Below are 18,388 nucleotides of genomic sequence, written 5' to 3'. Positions count from 1 at the left end.
TGTTCTGGCCCAGCACAGGGCCACCAGTGTGTCTGCTGCTGCTCCATGTGTGGGCCATCGCTGGCAAACCAGATCTGGGCCACCAAAGGGCCGTCATTCTTTGCGGTGTGTGGGCCATGTGTAAGCACATTGTGTTGGCCAGATCCGGGTCATATCAATTTTGCTATGTGGGTCAGCCGTATCCTCCAGATCGAGGAGGTAAGAGTTGGCCGCACCCTCGCCACCTGGGTGGCCAACGTTTTGATTGATGAGGTCCTCAAATGATGGGACTCTTCTCAGGGACTCTTCCTCCATCATGTCCACCCAGCTTGTGGTGGCTCACGGATGACAGATATCACTCGTAGCAGTAGCAGCTGACAGGCAGGGATCCTGCCTGTTCATTACTGCTACTCTCAACCTCCTTTCCAGGACTTGCTCTGGCGTCAATGGACAGTGGGGGCATCCCCGAGGGTTTTGTCCCAGCACATGTTGTTATTACATGGCTTGATTAAGGTACACATTAGCCTGACATCTGGGGCCAGAGCTGAAACTGTTCTAGGCCAGCACAGGGCCAGCAGTGTGTCTGCAACTGGCCCATGGCTGCACACAATGTGCTTACACATGGCCCACATACCGCAAAGAATGACGGCCCTTTGGTGGCCCAGATAAGGTTTGCCAAAGGTAATCCACACATGGACCAGCACAGGACCACCAGTATGTCTGCAACTGGCCTTGTGCTGGACCATGTGTGGGCCACCCCTGGCAAACCAGGTCTGGGCCACCAAAGGGCCGTCATTCTTTGCAGCATGTGGGCCATGTGTAAGCACATTGTGTGGGCCAGATCCGGGCCATACCAATTTTGCTATGTGGGAACACGGTTTGTGGCGTACTAACATGTTAATGCTAGCCAGGCACTGAAAGGAAAAGGCTCTACGTAACGCGTGAGCCTGAATTTCACAATCGTCGGCTAGCTCACTAGCTAAAACCAGGAAGCGTTGGAACAGCTCGCCTGACACAATTGCTATTCAACAGGGTGTAACTGTAAGTACACTTCTCTCGAAGGACTTACACAGCAAAAACTGGAACCGGAAACTGTGTTTGGCAACATACTCCTATTCAGGATGCGTGAGAACTGTTAGGCAGCTTACCAAATTAGCCTAGAGAAGCTGAGGGAGCTCAAAGTAGTTTCTCACAGGAAGAAAGCGAGAATGAGTTAGCAGGGGTTGGTCGGCAGTGTCAGAATGAGGGGGCGGAGACCTGAGCACGGCTCGACAGGTCCGTCGTGGACAGACGTGGTGTCATTGGAGCTTCCGTAGTTGGTCACGCCAAGGCGATTCCCATAGTGAAACACAGAGCGAAGTTATAAAAAGAAGTGCCACAAACGTTGGTGACTCGGGTTTTTGGAGCAGCTGTGTTGCTCATGAACACAGGCTGTCTCTCTCTCTTTGGTCGCTCCAAGGTTGACCTGTGTGTCTCTCTGACAGCAACAGAAGCTGGCGTTGGCGAGAAATAGTTCAGCTCTGCAGAACGTCGCCATGAGAAGCAAAAGTGAGTCCTGTCACCTAAAAACATCTCCTTTTCCTCTTCTTCTGCTGTTGTTTGTCACAATGACTTTTTCTTCTTCTCTACTTCAGCGCCAATGATGAAGGAGCGTCCGAGCTCAGCCATCTATCCTTCTGACAGCCTTCGTCAGTCGCTGCTCGGCTCCAGACGCGTTCGATCTGGCCTCTCACTCGCCAAGAGTGTCTCCACCAATAACATCGCAGGGTGAGGCTGAGCATGGAGCTAATTGGCTGCTGGCTGTTGTGGTTGAGCAGGAACATCAGAAACAGGAACAGCAAATGTACAGACTAAAGTGATTATGGGTGTTCCTAATAAACTGACCACATTGTGTGTTTGTAAGAATATAAATAGCTAAGACAGGAAATCAGAAACATTCAGCTGAGCTGAAATATAAACCTCCAGGTAACAGATGAGGATCCGCTTTGCTTGGCTCCGACAGCGCCATCTTGTGGTTCTTGTGGTTGCAGGAAGCAGCTGCTGGGAGGGTTAGAGATATGGCCGCAGAATGAAAGAAGTAAAATTCTTTATATGCAAGATTAAAATCATGAAGAGTTCATTAAGAATAAAACATAAAAAAAGGAATCCAGATGCTGACATCATCAAACCGCTGCCCATCACAAAGTGAGGTGAGGTCTTGATGCATGCTCAATCATCCAGGTAAGTAAATCCCATAAAGTGGATTCTGTTCATCTGGATGTTTTCAGTGGGAGAAACGTTTCGTCACCAGTGTTGGTCAAGTTACTTGAAAAAAGTAATCAGTAACTAATTACTGATTACTTCTTTTTATGGAATCAAACTCAAAGTAAGGTCAGTACTTCCACGCTTTAAACGCTGCACGCTCATACTCTCTCCCGCACTCGATATATTATCCATTGTTGATCTGCAGACAGCTGTTGTCACGAACGTCGCACTCGCTTACGTCACTGTCATGAGACATTCTCGCAAAAAAATCACGGTTTTAGTAACGCAGTAACGCAGCGTTCCTACGTGAAAGTAACGGTAATCTAATTACTGTTTTTGCAACAGTAATCCCTTACATTACTCGTTACTTGAAAAAAGTAATCAGATCACAGTAACGCGTTACTGCCCATCTCTGTTCGTCACTCATCCAGGTGACTTCTTATATCTCAGCTGACTGCAGGTTTCCAACATTATAAACAGGACATTTGCTCAATGATTGAAACCAGCCCACTGAAACGTTTCTCCCACTGAAAACATCCAGATGAACAGAATCAATTTGTGGGTGAAGCAAGCTTTTAAATCACATCCAGTGAAACTAGTTCAGTGTTTTGTGGGGCAAAAGTAAAACACTGAAGCTCTCTGTCTTTAAACTAATCAGGACTTTAAGTTATTCTTTCATTGCCACCTCTGTTTGTACTGTACTCAATTACTGTAATCGAGTATTGCAGTTTCAGTGACTTGAAAAAGTTTTCTATATGACGAACTTCGACACGGTCAGACATTCAGACGTTTATTCATTGCCATGGCAGTCAACAGCTGGCATGCTCACCTGCTGCTCCTCCTCTTCACACCATCAGAGCATCATAAGTCACCTTTCTGTCTGTCTCACCTGTCTGTCCTCAGTGTGACTGAGGACTCTGCAGGTCTCAAGAGAATCCTGTCTCAGTCCACAGAGTCTCTGAACTTCAGGAGCAGGACTCTGTCCATGGAGTCTCTCACTGATGACGGTCTGTCAGTCACTTTTATTGATTCCTATCAGATCTTAATTATGTGAGCAGGTGGCGCTGTAACCTGATGGGATTCATTCTTTCTGTATGCAGCTGAGTGGAGCCCTCTGCTGGACGAGCTGCAAAAGGAGGGCAGCTGCGTGCAGGCCGACAGCTGGAGCCTCGCCGTGGAGCCCAACTTCCTGCAAACACTTCACAAAGACCTGATCAAGCAGCAGGATGTCATCTATGGTACAGCAACAGTCACCAAACACACACACAAAATGTGGACTCGCTACACCTGTGGGAGATTTAAACTTGGAGCTCTTACAGCTTCCAGACGTGTGGGAATTTTTGCCCGTTTGTTCGTTCAGGAGAGCTTTTGCCAGGTCTGGCACATGCCGTCTCCGTTTTAGTTCATCCCAAAGGTGTTTGACGTGTCAGTGCTCTGTGTGGGCGGGGTCGAGTTTTTCTACAGTTCCAACGAAGTAGCGGGGACTGTTGTTTGGGACACACATGGGCCTTCTCCAAACTCTTCCAAAACATTGGAAGCATAGATTTGTCCAAAATGTCTTTGTGAGCAGCACGACTAACAAGGAGGATACACCCTGTGGGTCACAGAGGGTCAGACAGCTGGCATTCATTTAATGTTTCAAACTAAACTCAGCATCTGAACTTTGAACTCACAGCAATTCTAAAACTGTAACTAAAGCGTGGTCTGCAGCTGTGTGTGTGCTCGCCACAGCTGGAGAAGAAATGTGACCGAGCTCTCTCTCTGCCTCAGAGCTGATCCAGACCGAATTTCACCACGTCCGCACGCTAAGGATCATGGAGGGCGTGTACCGGCGGGGGATGCTGGAGGAGGTGATGCTGGAGGCGGGGGTGGTCCACACCATCTTCCCGTGTCTGGACCAACTGCTGGAGCTTCACTCCCACTTCCTGTCAGAGCTGTTGAACAGGAGGAAGGCGGGTCTGGTGGAGGGCAGCTCCACCAACTTCACGGTGCGCAAGCTGGGAGACCTGCTGGTCCAACAGGTACGACGGCTCCACCTGTTGCACCCGCCACAAGGCCTTTAAGGCTACGTTCACACTGCAGGCGAAAGCGCATCAAATCCGACTTTCTTCACCCTATGTGACCCATATCCGATCATGGTATGACAGTGTGAACAGCACAAATCCGACATTTTCAAATCTGACCTAGGTCACTTTCGTTTGTGGTACTGAATCCGATACATATCTGATGTTTTAGAAAGCAACTGCTGTTTGAACGGTCATGTCGCATTAAATCCCTCTTTTACGTCACTGACACAAGACAGAATTATCAGCGCCGGAGAAGACAAACGACTCTGTGTCCATATATACCTCTGCACGAAGGTAGCAGCCACTGCTCCAAACAACGACATTGTTAAAGCACGGGCTCTCTGTTTTCTCAGTGTCCTTCTTTCTCTAATTAATTTGTCAAAATTCTGTCAGTTACGACTGTGCAGAAATTGATAGACTACTGCAACAACACCTACTAGCTCTGTAGCCGCCATTTTTACTTCCGTAAACAGAGCACATTGTGTGTGACGTCTTCTTTTGCGCATGTGGGCCGCTTTGAGGGCCGGGAATCGTTCACACTACAGCACGTTTGCTGTCACATTTTATTTGTAGTGTGAACAACCAGACAAAAAAAATCGGATTTGATCAAAAAATCAGAATCTAGTATTAAGACCTGCAGTGTAAATGTAGCCTAGCAGGCCTGATAAGAGTAAACATTTCAGTTTCGCTTTAATAACGACACTGAAGGAGGACTAAGACCCCAAAACAGGTGTTAACATACCTGCTGCTTCCTCGTATGTGCAGCGCGGGTCATACAAACTACAGAAGAGCTCTGAAACAGAGAAATGCCACATGACTGACAGTAGAAGACAGCGTAATAATCCAGTAACACAGGAAAGCCAAGCATACAATCAAAAGATTAACAAGAAGCACAAACCAAACCTCAGCTCGCTTTCTGGGAGTATTTCCTGTTACTGGAACAGTGCAGTAATAATCAGGTGAGGGTAGCGTGACACAGACGTTAGACGGGAGTGCATGATGGATCACAGGTACTGAAGTGGACATGAATAACTTGAGCTTCTTGTGTAATATTGTACTGCATGCTGCTTTATTACTCTAAGCCAGCAGTCCCCAACCCACAGACCGGTTTAATGTCAGACAATATTTTCATGGACGGGCCTTTAAGGTGTGGCGGATAAATACAACAAAATAAAATGATATGACCGAGACAAAAACTGTGGTATTTTGTAAATATAACAATAAATGTGAATTCACTGTGTAATTATGTAACTTTATTAGCAGCGTCCTCCTGAAATGCGCCAACAAGATTGAGAGTAACATCCTCCTCTCTGCCCCTTAATGCTCTCTGGTCACTATGGTAACACGTAAACATTTCTTTCAAAATAAGAGACACAACTACAACACGGAAAAATGACCCAGGGAAACCAAGTTAATGATAAAAACCCTGAAAACCATAAATGTCACACCTGAGCCTCGACTCTCGCGGCCTGGTACCAAACGACTCGGTCCGCGGCGCGAAGGTTGGGGACCGCTGCTCTAACTGATACTTTCTTTAAAGATGGAACACATTTTGGGGTCAACTTGAAAGAGCTGAGGTCAGAGGTCAAATGTGACACGGCATCTTTCCTTAAATGTTGTCAGTACAAACAGTGGCAGCCGCATTTTAAGCAAAGGTAGGATGTTTTATGACCGCTTGACCCTGAAGAAGACGTCAAATAAGAGGTCGTGTCCACAGACAGAATGACGGGGCAACAGCATCCATCCAACAAATAAAACCCGAGACTTCTTCGCCCAGAACTGAAATGTCACGTTTGTCAGCATAAACCGACCGCTTGGCACTGATTTTAAAATGGCATTCGCCAGAAGTTCGCTACAAAGACACGCCACAGACCTGAGTTTATACACCGAACCTACACGTGTGTGTGTGTGTGTGTGTGTGTGTGTGTGTGTGTGCAGTTCTCAGGGCAGACTGCTGATGACTGGAAGAAAGTTTATTCAGAGTTCTGCAGTCGACATCCGAAAGCTGTGAAACTCTACAAGGAAGTTTTGGCTCGCGACCGGAGACTGCAGCAGTTCATCAGGGTGAGGCGCTCACCTGTGGCTTCAGGCCCGTCCTGGAACCGTCACGGTCACTTTAGATGTGTTTCGATTTACGCTGCTGCAAGCTGGTTCTGCCCGGGGCCGGCTGGTGTTTCTGATGCTGACTTCCTGTCTCCGTCCTTTCCCACAATGCTCAGCGTGTGACTCGCGGTCCTCTGCTGCGGCGTCACGGCGTCCAGGAGTGCATCCTGCTGGTGACGCAGCGGATCACAAAGTATCCCGTCCTCATCCAGCGAATCCTGGACAACACTAAAGGTAACCTTTGACTTTTGACCTTTAGCATTCTCTGATGACCTTTGACTTATGACTGTGATGAATCCATGACCTCCTGCAGGCTGCGAGGAGGAGGCTCAGACTCTGAGCCGCGCACTGGGCCTCCTGAAGGAGCTGATCAGCTCTGTGGACAAAGAGGTGCTGGAGCTGGACCGGAGCAGGAGGCTGCAGGAGATCCACGCCCGCCTGGACCCACGGGCCCAGGCAGAGGTCCGGGGAGGAGGCGTGTTCAGAGGTGGAGAGCTGCTGAGGAGGAGGCTCCTGCACGAGGGGACTCTCCTATGCAAGGTCCAGGGCTCTAGGATGAAAGGTAGTGGGCTTTATCACCTGCTGTGGTGTAACATGCATGTGGGCGGAGCTTGCAAGTCATGACTGTGTTTGTCTCCAGATGTGCAGGTGCTGCTGATGTCAGACATCTTGGTTTTCCTCCAGGAGAAAGACCAGAAGTTCACCTTTGTTGCGTCACTGGTGAGTCACGCCTGATAACACTCAAAAGTCTCCTGACCTTCTTCAGCTCTGTTCATGTTTTCCTGTCTGCTCACCTGTCTGCTCACCTGTGTTTCAGGACAAGTCTCCAGTGGTCTCATTGACTAACCTGATTGTCAGAGACATAGCCAATCAGGAGAGAGGGATGTACCTGATCAGTGACTCCACCCCCCCGGAGATGTATGAGCTGCACGCCTCATCGAAAGAAGACAGGAAGACCTGGATGAGCCGCATCCAGCAGGCCGCCACCAGGTGAGCAAGACACAGCTGTGTGTCCTGAGGATACGAAGTGCTCGGGCTGTGCGTCATGTCCTACCCCGATGACAACATTTATCACAATACAGAGCGCCTGTAAATTCAGTGAATAGTTTATATAATCACCACATCAAAAGACCCATTTCTTTTTTTTACATTTAAATTAAGTCATCAAAAGTGAAACAAGTATGGACCTTCCCTTATCCTGTAATGACACATGCTCTGCTAAGCCTCGGGCTCCTGTTTGGTCATCAGGAATCGAACCTGCCTGAAAACATCAGTTGCAGAGTGTGCAGCCATTAGACTCATTCGGGGATGCGTTTTTTGGCTTGTCCACATACCTGCTGCTGCGGCGCAGTGTGCTACGGTTTCCTCCAATTGTTTCGATCAATACTCATAATGTAAACAAGGAAACTCCAGCTGTGTGTCATATACCTGCAGTCGAGTGTTTTGACCAGTGCACAATATCATGTATTTGTAGGAGTTTTGATGTCCGATTTTCTCTTTAGTATATGATGTGCTGCAGGAATCAGAATCACAACTATTAATGAAATGATGTGTTTACAGTCGCTCCAAGACAATAAGAGCAACAGGCTGAACCAGTTAAATAATATGTTTAGTGCTGTCAATAGATTACAAAAAAATTAACTAATTAATCTCACAATTTTCTGTAATTAATCGCGATTAATCCCAATTACTTGATCAATAGCCTGGCTGCAATTACACTTTTTTAATTAGTGTGAATGCTTTTCAAGCATTCACAGTATTGTTGTTGTAATCTTTATTATTAGTGTGAATGCTTGTAAAAGCATTCACAGTATTGTTGTTGTAATCTTTATTCTATTTTATATGTTCCGTACGTTTTTTGTACTCTATCTCCTTCAAAACCGTTCAACTTAGAAAAACCATTCAAACACCGTTAGATTCCTCTTCTTTTGGACATGACTGCTTGTATTTTTCTCATTTATAACATTTATATTTTTTAAATTATTCAACTTTTTCCAACAAAAATTTCCCATGTATTTCAAATTCTTCAAATTCTCCTTCAACTTACTCCTCTTCAAACTGTATCTACTTCCACATACATTGACATAGAGCCACCATTCAAACTTTAAAACGAAGACAAGACATTCAACTATTCAACTTGTATTTATCTTTTCAATATCTATTATACTTTTTCTTCAGTTCCAGTTTAAGTTTCATGATATTTTTTCACCTGTTTCAGAGTTTATAATGGGTGTGTATGGGACGGAATGTTGGGGCTAGAGTGACACAGCTCAACTGCTAGAGTGAGAGGAGCAAAAAAATTAATCTTAAAATCTTTTTTTAAAACTGCTGCTGTGTCCGCAGCGTTTGCTCTACAGGTATGATTTTACCCTCAAAACGTAGCCATCGCTGTCGTCTTTCAACCAATGTGTTTATTATTGTACTAGGTGTTATGGTTCTTTCATAAATGTCACCAATGCACAGCCTCCTCCCTCCAACTCTTCCATAGAATCCAATGTTAAAATTGCTCAGAAAGCTTGTCTAAAAATCTGAAGTACAGGCTGTCTTTCCACTGTCACCACATCCATATAATAAACTCCACAGGCATGAAAACTGAGAATTCAGTAGACTAGACATTGCTGTCGCTCACGGTGAAAGAATTTTGTCAATACGATGTGTACTTTTCATTTGGGAAGGATTTGTTTGGGGCTGACTTTTCAGTTCATTTTAAGCAGCAAAAGTGAGGTGCATGTCTGTGTGCGTGTGTATGGAGCCATTGGGTGCAGTCACTATAGCAACCAGGCTCACACCTGCCTGCCTAACGAGCTCTGTCTCTCACTGTGCCAAGATTCATCTTAAACACTTCTCTTTCAACTGCTGCTGTGTCCACAGTGTTTGCTCTACAGCCATCATTTTACCCTCAAAACGTGGCCATCGTTGTTCTCTTTCCAACAACGTGTCTTTCAAAGCTCAGAGATTTAAAGTTTTTTTAAACTGTGTGGATCCAAGTGGAGGGATCACATTTTAGTCATTCAGTGATTCAAAGAATATGAACTTTTAATATTCATTCAGATGTTTTCTGACTCTAAATTTTCTTTTCTCATTTTTTAGGTTTTTCTAATTTACAATTAAAACATTTTCAGCTTTTTTTCCAACTTCTTCTGTGTAACCATCAGCTTTTAGCAGTTCAGCACTTTTGTTTTCAGGTTAAATTCTGTTTTTTTATCTTATTCAAAATTTCTGACTTAAATTCAGCAATTAATTAATTTCAGTGCATACATTCAGATTCAAGCATTCACACTGCAGTTTCTTCAGAAAATGCACTTTCTAGTTTTATATTTAAGCTTGTAACTGACGTTTTGAATGCTCTGTCAGTGGTTTGTCGCAAACTGGGTGACTCGTTAGCCAAAGTGCTAGCAGCATGCCCGACTAACGTATGCTTCGCATCAATGTGATATTTTAAGCTGGAAGTGCTTCAGTGAAAAGGATATTCCTTCTTGCACATTGTGCGTAATACTTTATGTCGCTTGACTGTTCCGACTTGTTATTTTTTTAATACTCAAATTTCCCATCGAGCGTCGAGCATGTGCGTTTATCATCTTCCATATTGAGTTGATTGGTTCAGCTGCCCGTCACTACCAGATCTACTGCCCATTTGCGCATGTGCGAAGGTGACTCTACTTGGACAAACTGCCTGAAATGCATTGACAGAAACAATTCAGGGATTTCTAGTCATTCTGCACTCCAGATGTGTTAATAGTGTTAATTTTTTTGTATCACGTTAATCATGATGACAGCTTAATCTGCGTTAACACGTTAATTTTGACAGCACTAAATATATTATAAAGTTACAAACATAAGAAATTGCTCTAATATTCACAAACGGATCAATTATAAATATCCAGAATATTACAAAGGTGAAATATATATGATTGACATTTAACCTGTGAAACTTTGGTATTTGTTACCTGTAGCACCTCTACTTGTTTTTAGTTTTGGTGACCTTGGTTACCGTGGTAACTGCTGCAAACTGTAGTTACTGTAGTTACTGTAGTTACTGTGTACTTTAGTTACTGATGTATTTTTTTCTGCAGCTGTCCGTGCAGAGACGAGTTTCCTCTCATTGAGACAGAAGACAAAGCGTTGCTGCGCAGACTCAGAGCTGACATCCAGCAGAAGGACAGGGAGGTGCTGGAGCTCTTACAGGAGCGCGTCACTCTGTTTTCTGACCTGGTGGAGGCCTCTGGAAGAGGAACGGCAGAAGAAGAAGGAGACATGGAGGTCAGGATCTCCTCCTCCTGCAGGAACCTTTTTAGAGCTGACACTCCTCAGGCTCCTCAGGCCGAACCGCTCCTCCTCTCTGCCATCGGTGAAGGTGAGGCGGTGCTAATGCTACTTAGGTCCAGAACGATGGACTAAAGCCTTAACAGATCATGTGACCTTTTGTGGAGGTGAGTGTAGTTGACCTGGTTTGATGTTTTAAACTGATATTTATGGGGTGAAGCCGTCACACCTCAGGTGCTTGTGCCACACATAAACATCTGTAAGTGGGAACAAAGAAGAACTGAGCATTAACTTCTCCACCTTGAGCAGCTTCCAACGCTCATAGAGACTCAGTCCAGGCCATCGGTTGCTCACCATTAAGCTCACCATGTTTTCTGTTTCAGTCGACAGACTGACGGAGCTGCTGTCAGACGCCAGCATCCAGAAATCTTCCATAACCAACGGCAACCAGGAGATCAGCGGTGAGTCACCTGTCACCTGTTTGTGCTCTGCCCACTCTCTGCCCCTTCCTGTTAGAAGTGCAGAAATCATCTTGCTGTTGCTGTTTGATAACCTGTCTCTTTCTCTCAGATGGTGACTCTGGTTCTCTGAACGGCTCCTTTGACTTGAACGACAAATCCTCAAAGGTAAAGCTCACCTTTCACCTTCTGCTTTCAACCCTTCCTATTTCTTCTGACAGCTAAAATATTTGAATGCTCAGAGGTTCCATGGAAGTTATTTACAGTCTTTAACCAATCAGTGAGCAGTTGGTCATATGATCCCGATGTCACGGCGGGGTTTTGGTGGATTTTGTTTCCATGGAAACTGGTGCAGAAATGAAGATACAGGTGACAGTAAAAAACAAGTAAATGTGGAAGAATGTTTTTCTGAGTGAGGGGCTCGTTTACGTCTCACTGCACAGACGAGCGGGTGGAGCTGCTTTTTCGCTCACATGGTCGACGGTCCGCAACATTTCCCTTATTTATAACATCATCGTATGCAGCTGGTACAACAGAGGCTCCACCTGATTGGTCCACATGTTTCAGGTGGTTTGTGAGGGTGAACCTCAGTTCTTCAAAGAAATCCTCTTTATATGAACTGTATGTTTTTATATGTCTGAGTGAACCTTCAAAATAAGAGAAGGTCTGTGGCAGCTTGTCTCCACGTCTCTCAGTTTCAACTCTTTTCTCTTTCAGGACAGAAATGGTAACCAGCTGCAGGAGCGAACCCTGAACGAGGTAACGCCTACTTCCTCTTTTCTGAGTAACCTCTTGTTACCAAGAAGTCAAAGACCTAAGCCCCTTCTCCATCAGTACCTACTTGGATCGACTCGCCACAGGGGTTGGCACCATGTACTGCAATAGTACTTGGTCGGCCGGGGTTCCAAGGGACCCGAGCAGGTACTAAAATGTGATGTCAGATTGCGTGACACCGATTGGCTGGTCAGTGGCGTCATTCAAAGACTCATGAAAGCATCTCTTTCACAAAAATCAAAACAGACATTTTTGAAACCCGGCAACGAGGAAAAAGGCTACAAAACCCAACACGAGGTGCACGAGTCTGACGAAAAGCCAAAGACCCAGTAGCAGCTATACTGCTGGGTTCACGTCCACCTTTGTTGTAGCCGTCGCATACTAATTACATCACGGGACACTCGGACATGTTGTTATGATGACGAACACGCATTAGGTTTAACTGGACTGTAATGGAAAGCCAGTCGATCTGAGTAGGTGCCAATGGAAAAGGGGCTTAGATTCGCTTTGAAGATCGACATGTTTCTGTCTGTGTTGGGATGCAGCTCATGCACTGTTTGATACATTTTGATGTACAAAGTTTCTGCCTGTACAGTTCTAACATCTTCAGCTGTACTCTCTGCAGGACGTCCATCAGCGGTTGATCAGTCTGAGCACGCAGCTTCACGCCCTGCAGGTCTGAAACTTTTTTCCAGTATTGATTGTTTATACTTCCTGCAATTGACCCAAATAAATGTATAAATAGTGATTCATTTATTCAGTATTTATGTTATCAATGTTGCAGGCTGCTGTGATTCGTCAGGACTCAATGCTAGCGCTGTTGGTCAGTGCAGGCTCCACCCCCTCCACCACCCCTGGCTCTGCCCCTGGCCCCCACCTCAGCCGGTCACTGTCACGTGACACAGGGTTGGAAGCCAGCGGGGAGGCGGTTCTGCTACGGCGGCAGGTGGAGCTGCTACAGGAGGAAGTGACACGCCTCCGTCTGAGAGGGGAGGACCAAAACTGGGAGGGAGTGGAGCAAGGCACCAGGAGGAGGAGCAAAAATGGAGAGAAGAGTGATGTTATGAAAGGAGAACAGGTGAGTTGCATTCACCTGTTCACCTAAAGCGCAATGAGTCGACAAAACTGAAATAAACCTGAGTTGTCTGTTGGCAGGTTAACAAGAGGCGTGGCAGTCGGGAACTGGAGCTCCGCCCCCTCGCCCCACTAGCCACCGAGGATCCAGTCGACCAGTTAGATGGCGTCCAAGAAGGAAATGAAGAGGAAGATGAGGAAGTGATGAAGATCTCTCCTCGCTCTGACAGCCCCAGAGGTTGGTACCACTGATCAACGATTGTTATGGAAAACCCATGGCATTATGATGGTCTCCATGGTAACCTGTTACCTCTGACCCCTCAGACCTGCAGGACATCCCAGAGGAGAGCGAGAGTTAACACCCCACCTACAGCCGATGACCTCAGGGACCTCTGCTGTTGTCACTGTGATGTCACAGACACACATCGGACTCTTATTGTTAACGGCGCTGGATATAATGCCATTTCCTGTTTTACAGTTTTTAGACCAAATTAGACTTTTGTTCTTGGAACATTTTCTAAAACTTGCTATTATGCTTAAAACAGGAACCATGTGGCCTGTTTGTGTTATCATGTCTGTTGGAATGGGAGGAGCCAAAAGGGGAAGGGTGGGGTTAAATTGGCAACTTATTTTCTGCTTCAAACAAACTGGGTCATGTGATTAGATCACTGGTTTGATCTGCGCCCTTGATGTTTTTTTGTTTATTTGTTTCTTTGTTGTTTGTAAATGGGACCAGAGCATGCGTATCTGGAGCTGGACCTGGATCTGGATCTGGTCTGATCCGGATATTTTTCACAGTTTGTTTTAAGCAGACAGATTTTTATTTATTCTTTGAATCTGAGACACACCACACTACATTACCCAGAATGCCTTTGGACCAGCAGCCATCTCATATTTAAAGTTTTGGTTTTAGAGGTGTCTGATTTACAGAAATCATTACCAGTATGTAAGCATTGAAAGGACTGGGATTATGGGGAGGGATTGGAGGAGGTGTGGTCAGATGTGGGTTTTGGGGGTCGGGACTCACGTAGTGCTGGATTGTAGGTCAGGTGTGTTTTTAAGGAGAACAAAGCTCCTTCTATTAGCATGTTAGCATGGCTGTGTCTCTTATACTTGTGTAGGACATTGGTTGAATTGACCAATCAGCTTGTTTCTTTTGATGCATGGAGGTGATGATGTCAGCTCCTCATGTCGTCCGGTGATGATGATGATGATGTTGATGATGATGATGGAACAGTGTTTCATGTAGAAAATTGTTAATTTACGAAAAAGAACAACAGACGCCGCTGTGTACGGTGATGATGTAATCATGCGATCATATCGGGGTGGACTACAGCAAGTTTAACAAGTCTGCGATCAGTCAAAGAGGCCACGCCCCTAATAATGCAAACTCTAATCCAGTTCAGACAGGAGAGTGTTAGCTATAGATTCCAGTTTGTGAATCAGGCTGTAAGCATGTTTATTTTAACGTGTAAGGGTTTTGGGACTGACTCGCTGCTGCCTCTGCTGGACAGTAGAGGAACTGCAGTTTGGCGCTGATTAAGCAGAAAGTGTTAACGAAGAATGCTGGTATCCTCTGTCCTGATCATGTGTGATTGATCATGTCTGATCAGGTGTTTTATGGACAGTAGTCCCACCTCCTGTGAGGTCACATGATGTTCTGTAGAGTTTGGAAACACAAAAAAATAAATATGTAACATCAGGACCTGAATGAAGTTGTTGAATAACTGAGCGTGTTCAGGTTTAACGCTGAGAAGTTTCTACAGTGTGAACCGCCACTGTTTTGTTTTGTTTTGTTTTTTATCTGAAGCTTTGGGATCCAAAACATTTCTGACTGTTTACGCAAAAAAGCTCGCCAAGATGCACAGCTCACATCCAGATGTGCCGCTGTAACATTTCTTTTGAGTGTATTTTAACTGTAGTAACAATGGACTGAAGTAATTGTATTGATCTCTGATCAGTGTAATTGATTCCTGCTGTACTCTTTATAAATCTAATCAGCTGCTCTTCGAGTATTTGTCTTTATTTTTAGCTTCAGATGAAACGTGACTTTTAGATTTTGATTACTGATGCAGAAATTGATGAAAGTGGAGTTTTAAACTAAACACACAGTGACACAAACTTCATTCGGCAAAGTTATTTCCTGAAACTAAAAATAAACAAAGATGGCTCCTGAAGAATTTGTGAGCTGACGTTCAGTTCAATTCAGTTTTATTTATATAGCGCCAAATCACAACAACAGTTGCCTCAAGGCGCTTTAGATTGTGAGGTAGACCCTACAATAATAGATACAGAGAAAAGCCCAACAACATATGACCCCCTGTGAGCAAGCACTTTAGTGACAGTGGGAAGGAAAAACTCCCTTTTAACAGGAAGAAACCTCCGGCAGAACCAGGCTCAGGGAGGGGCGGGGCCATCTGCTGCGACCAGTTGGGGTGAGAGAAGGAAAACAGGATAAAGACATGCTGTGGAAGAGAGACAGAGATTAATAACAGATATGATTCAGTGCAAAGAGGTCTATTAACACATAGTGAGTGTAGAAGAAATACCCAGTGCATCATGGGAATCCCCAGCAGCCTACACCTATTGCAGCATAACTAAGGGAGGATTCAGGGTCACCTGGTCCAGCCCTAACTATATGCTTTAGCAAAAAGGAAAGTTTGAAGCCTAATCTTAAAAGTAGAGATAGTGTCTGTCTCCCGAATCCAAACTGGAAGCTGGTTCCACAGAAGAGGGGCCTGAAAACTGAAGGCTCTGCCTCCCATTCTACTTTTAAATACTCTAGGAACAACAAGTAAGCCTGCAGTGTGAGAGCGAAGTGCTCTAATAGGGTGATATGGTACTACAAGGTCATTAAGATAAGATGGAGCCTGATTATTTAAGACCTTGTATGTGAGGAGCAGGATTTTGAATTCAATTCTGGATTTAACAGGGAACCAATGAAGGGAAGCCAATACAGGAGAAATCTGCTCTCTCTCATGCTCGTTAGGACAGGTGGAAGCGTGCAGAACAATTTGTTCACCCTGGAAGTGCAGGTAAAGAGAAGGGTTCAGTCTCCAGGGATGGCATTTCAGCCCACAGATCAAAGCTGTGCTGCCCTTTGTTACAAGAGGTGCCCAAACCCAGTTGTGGGATGATGCAACAGCTCCTCCCGGCCCTGGGGGTGAGGCTGCACCGGATGGAGGAGGGAAAAACCCCGGCCACTCTGAAAGTGTACTTGTGTCCCTACTTTTAATGGATGGACCTCATCTGACCTTTTCACCATAGTGACCAGCCTCAGACTCACAGGCTGGTGGAGTGGCTGAATAATGATTTGTAAATTCATTCACAACAATGAACGCAGTTGGGGTCGCAGTGGGAGGTGCCCCAGGTCTCCACAGGATGTTCTCCTTTTAAACTACTGTTTGGCAGGAAGCTGCAGAGGTGTTGGACCTGATTAAAGAAAACTGGGAGGAAGATCCAAGCCCAGCTAAAAATAAGATTCAGTAAGTCCTGGACCTGAGACCAAAGCTGTACACGGGTCCAGGAATCTGCAACAGAGGGGCTAGACAGGAAACTTTCACTGGGATACAAAGTACTTGTAACATAAGGCTGACCAACACATCAGTATTACTCCCTTCTTCCCGGTCAAAATCACTCGCCAAGTGGTAAGTACCCTTCTTGGTCACACAGCAAGTGGGTGACGTTGACTTTGAAGTATCACGGTCAGACAGGGGAGGGGCCACACAGATTTTTCACCTCAACCTCTTCAAAGCATGGAAAGAGGCTCAAACCACTTCTCTGGTGAGCCTGGTGAAGGAAAGAGATGAGTTGGAGCCCAAGGTGCCAAATTCCACCTTTCCCACCTCCCTCCATTGTGACGAGCATCTCACACAGGTCCAGAGAGCGGATATTGGTGCATCTGTTCTCCCCCCCTGCGTGGTCATACCATTTTGAAATGCGACTTGGTGGGCCGATGCATTCATGGCTTTGCAGGTTACCTGAACACGTAGTGTGCGTAGTGGTTCCGTGAATGAAGCGTCAGAGTTTGATGCTTATCCCATTTCCCAGGTCGACGACCTCCTGAACCAGTTAGGCACTGCTTAGCTTTCCAAGACACTGGATTTAACCAGGGGATACTGGCAGATTCACATGTCTGAAGAGTCCAAGAAAAAACGGCCTTCTCCACTCTGTATGGTTTGTATCAGTTTGTCCCGCTTCTGTTCGGCTCTTTCAGAGCCCCGGCCACTCTCCAGAGTCCGACCCATGGCCCTTTGACACGTCTTCTCCTACCTCTGCGTTCCTGTCAATCTTCACTGTAACTATCAAAATGGGTGAAGCAATAATTAAAAAAACAAAAACAACAATTAAAGCAATGTACAGCTACAGTAATGAAGTATTTGTACTTTCTTGCAGAGGTTGGAACAAACACGTGGATCATGTAGCCATCCTCCTCCATCTGAAGCAGATCTCTCTGATCTTACTCACATTCAGAAGCAGATACTACATAAAATCATCCACTGGTGCTTCGTCCTGCTGATGCAGCCACCCACTGCTGCTCCATCACAGTGTAGGTGGAGCTCCTTCACATCATCTGATGAGACAGTGCTCTGCCCAGTCTCACATCCTGCATCTGTCTGTCAGGTAGTCAGTGATGCAGGAGGTGGTGGAGGTGTTCACTGACACATCCTGCAGCAGCAGTTAAATCGTGTTAAACACACTCAGAGGAGGAGGTCCTTACTGTGAAACTGTTACTGTCTAACTGTCTAACATAGTCTTAAACTCATCTTACATCAGGGCTAGATGCAGCTCACTTTGATCTTTAGTGGAACCGTTGAACTGTAACTACACATGTAATCCCTCCGATATCTCAACGTAAGAAAAACAAGAATAGTTTCAACTGCACCCCTCATTTTACTGCATTTGTTTTACCGTGGAATCTTTGTAAAAAACAGAAATTTATAGAATACACAGTGAAAAAATAGGAAGTTTTCTGTCATATAATTATTTGTTTGTTGCTTTAGTGTAGTATGAGTGACTGTGAGGAGGGTCTTTATCAGTAGTACAAGCTGTAAAAGTTATGAAAACACAATTAAAAGTCCTAAATGTATGCCCTCTTTTCCAAAGAGGTCCAGTGGGTCAAATCGAATCCTTTGCGGACCAATTCTGGCCCCCAGCAGTGTATGTTTGACACGCTGCCCTATGATAATACAGAGAAAACCCAATAATCAAATGACAACCTTTGATTGAGCACTTGGCAACAGTGGGAAGGAAAAACTCCCTTTTAACAGGAAAAAATTGATTCAATCCAAACAGGGAGCTGGTTCCATAGAAGAGCGGCTTGATCGATGTCCCAGGATCAGAGATTACTGCTGCTGTTGCAGGAGGAAGGTGGGGGTCTTCCTGCAGGCCAGCACACAGTCTGCTTTAACATCACGCTGGGTTCCT

The 18,388-nt window shown here is 45.4% G+C and overlaps 1 protein-coding gene across 1 annotated transcript in view; it reads left to right on the top strand.

Moving 5' to 3' along the window:
• arhgef2b (rho/rac guanine nucleotide exchange factor (GEF) 2b) overlaps nt 1-14,968 on the top strand; it is a 29,599-nt gene extending 14,631 nt beyond the window's left edge. Inside the window, exons 4-21 of the mRNA XM_005462356.4 lie at nt 1,464-1,527; nt 1,614-1,746; nt 3,127-3,230; nt 3,324-3,461; nt 3,994-4,244; nt 6,228-6,353; nt 6,509-6,626; nt 6,706-6,954; nt 7,033-7,112; nt 7,210-7,382; nt 10,466-10,746; nt 11,039-11,116; nt 11,226-11,281; nt 11,831-11,872; nt 12,513-12,563; nt 12,672-12,965; nt 13,043-13,199; nt 13,286-14,968. Coding sequence (XP_005462413.1) covers nt 1,464-1,527; nt 1,614-1,746; nt 3,127-3,230; nt 3,324-3,461; nt 3,994-4,244; nt 6,228-6,353; nt 6,509-6,626; nt 6,706-6,954; nt 7,033-7,112; nt 7,210-7,382; nt 10,466-10,746; nt 11,039-11,116; nt 11,226-11,281; nt 11,831-11,872; nt 12,513-12,563; nt 12,672-12,965; nt 13,043-13,199; nt 13,286-13,320 — 2,430 coding nt within the window. The 3' untranslated portion in view covers nt 13,321-14,968. The remainder of the gene's footprint in view (nt 1-1,463; nt 1,528-1,613; nt 1,747-3,126; nt 3,231-3,323; nt 3,462-3,993; nt 4,245-6,227; nt 6,354-6,508; nt 6,627-6,705; nt 6,955-7,032; nt 7,113-7,209; nt 7,383-10,465; nt 10,747-11,038; nt 11,117-11,225; nt 11,282-11,830; nt 11,873-12,512; nt 12,564-12,671; nt 12,966-13,042; nt 13,200-13,285) is intronic.
• The last annotated feature ends 3,420 nt before the right edge of the window (nt 14,969-18,388 follow it).

The sequence above is a fragment of the Oreochromis niloticus genome, linkage group LG11, assembly GCF_001858045.2.
Source record: "Oreochromis niloticus isolate F11D_XX linkage group LG11, O_niloticus_UMD_NMBU, whole genome shotgun sequence".
Classification (NCBI taxonomy): Eukaryota; Metazoa; Chordata; class Actinopteri; order Cichliformes; family Cichlidae; genus Oreochromis; species Oreochromis niloticus.
This window is presented reverse-complemented; position numbering and strand designations above follow the sequence as displayed.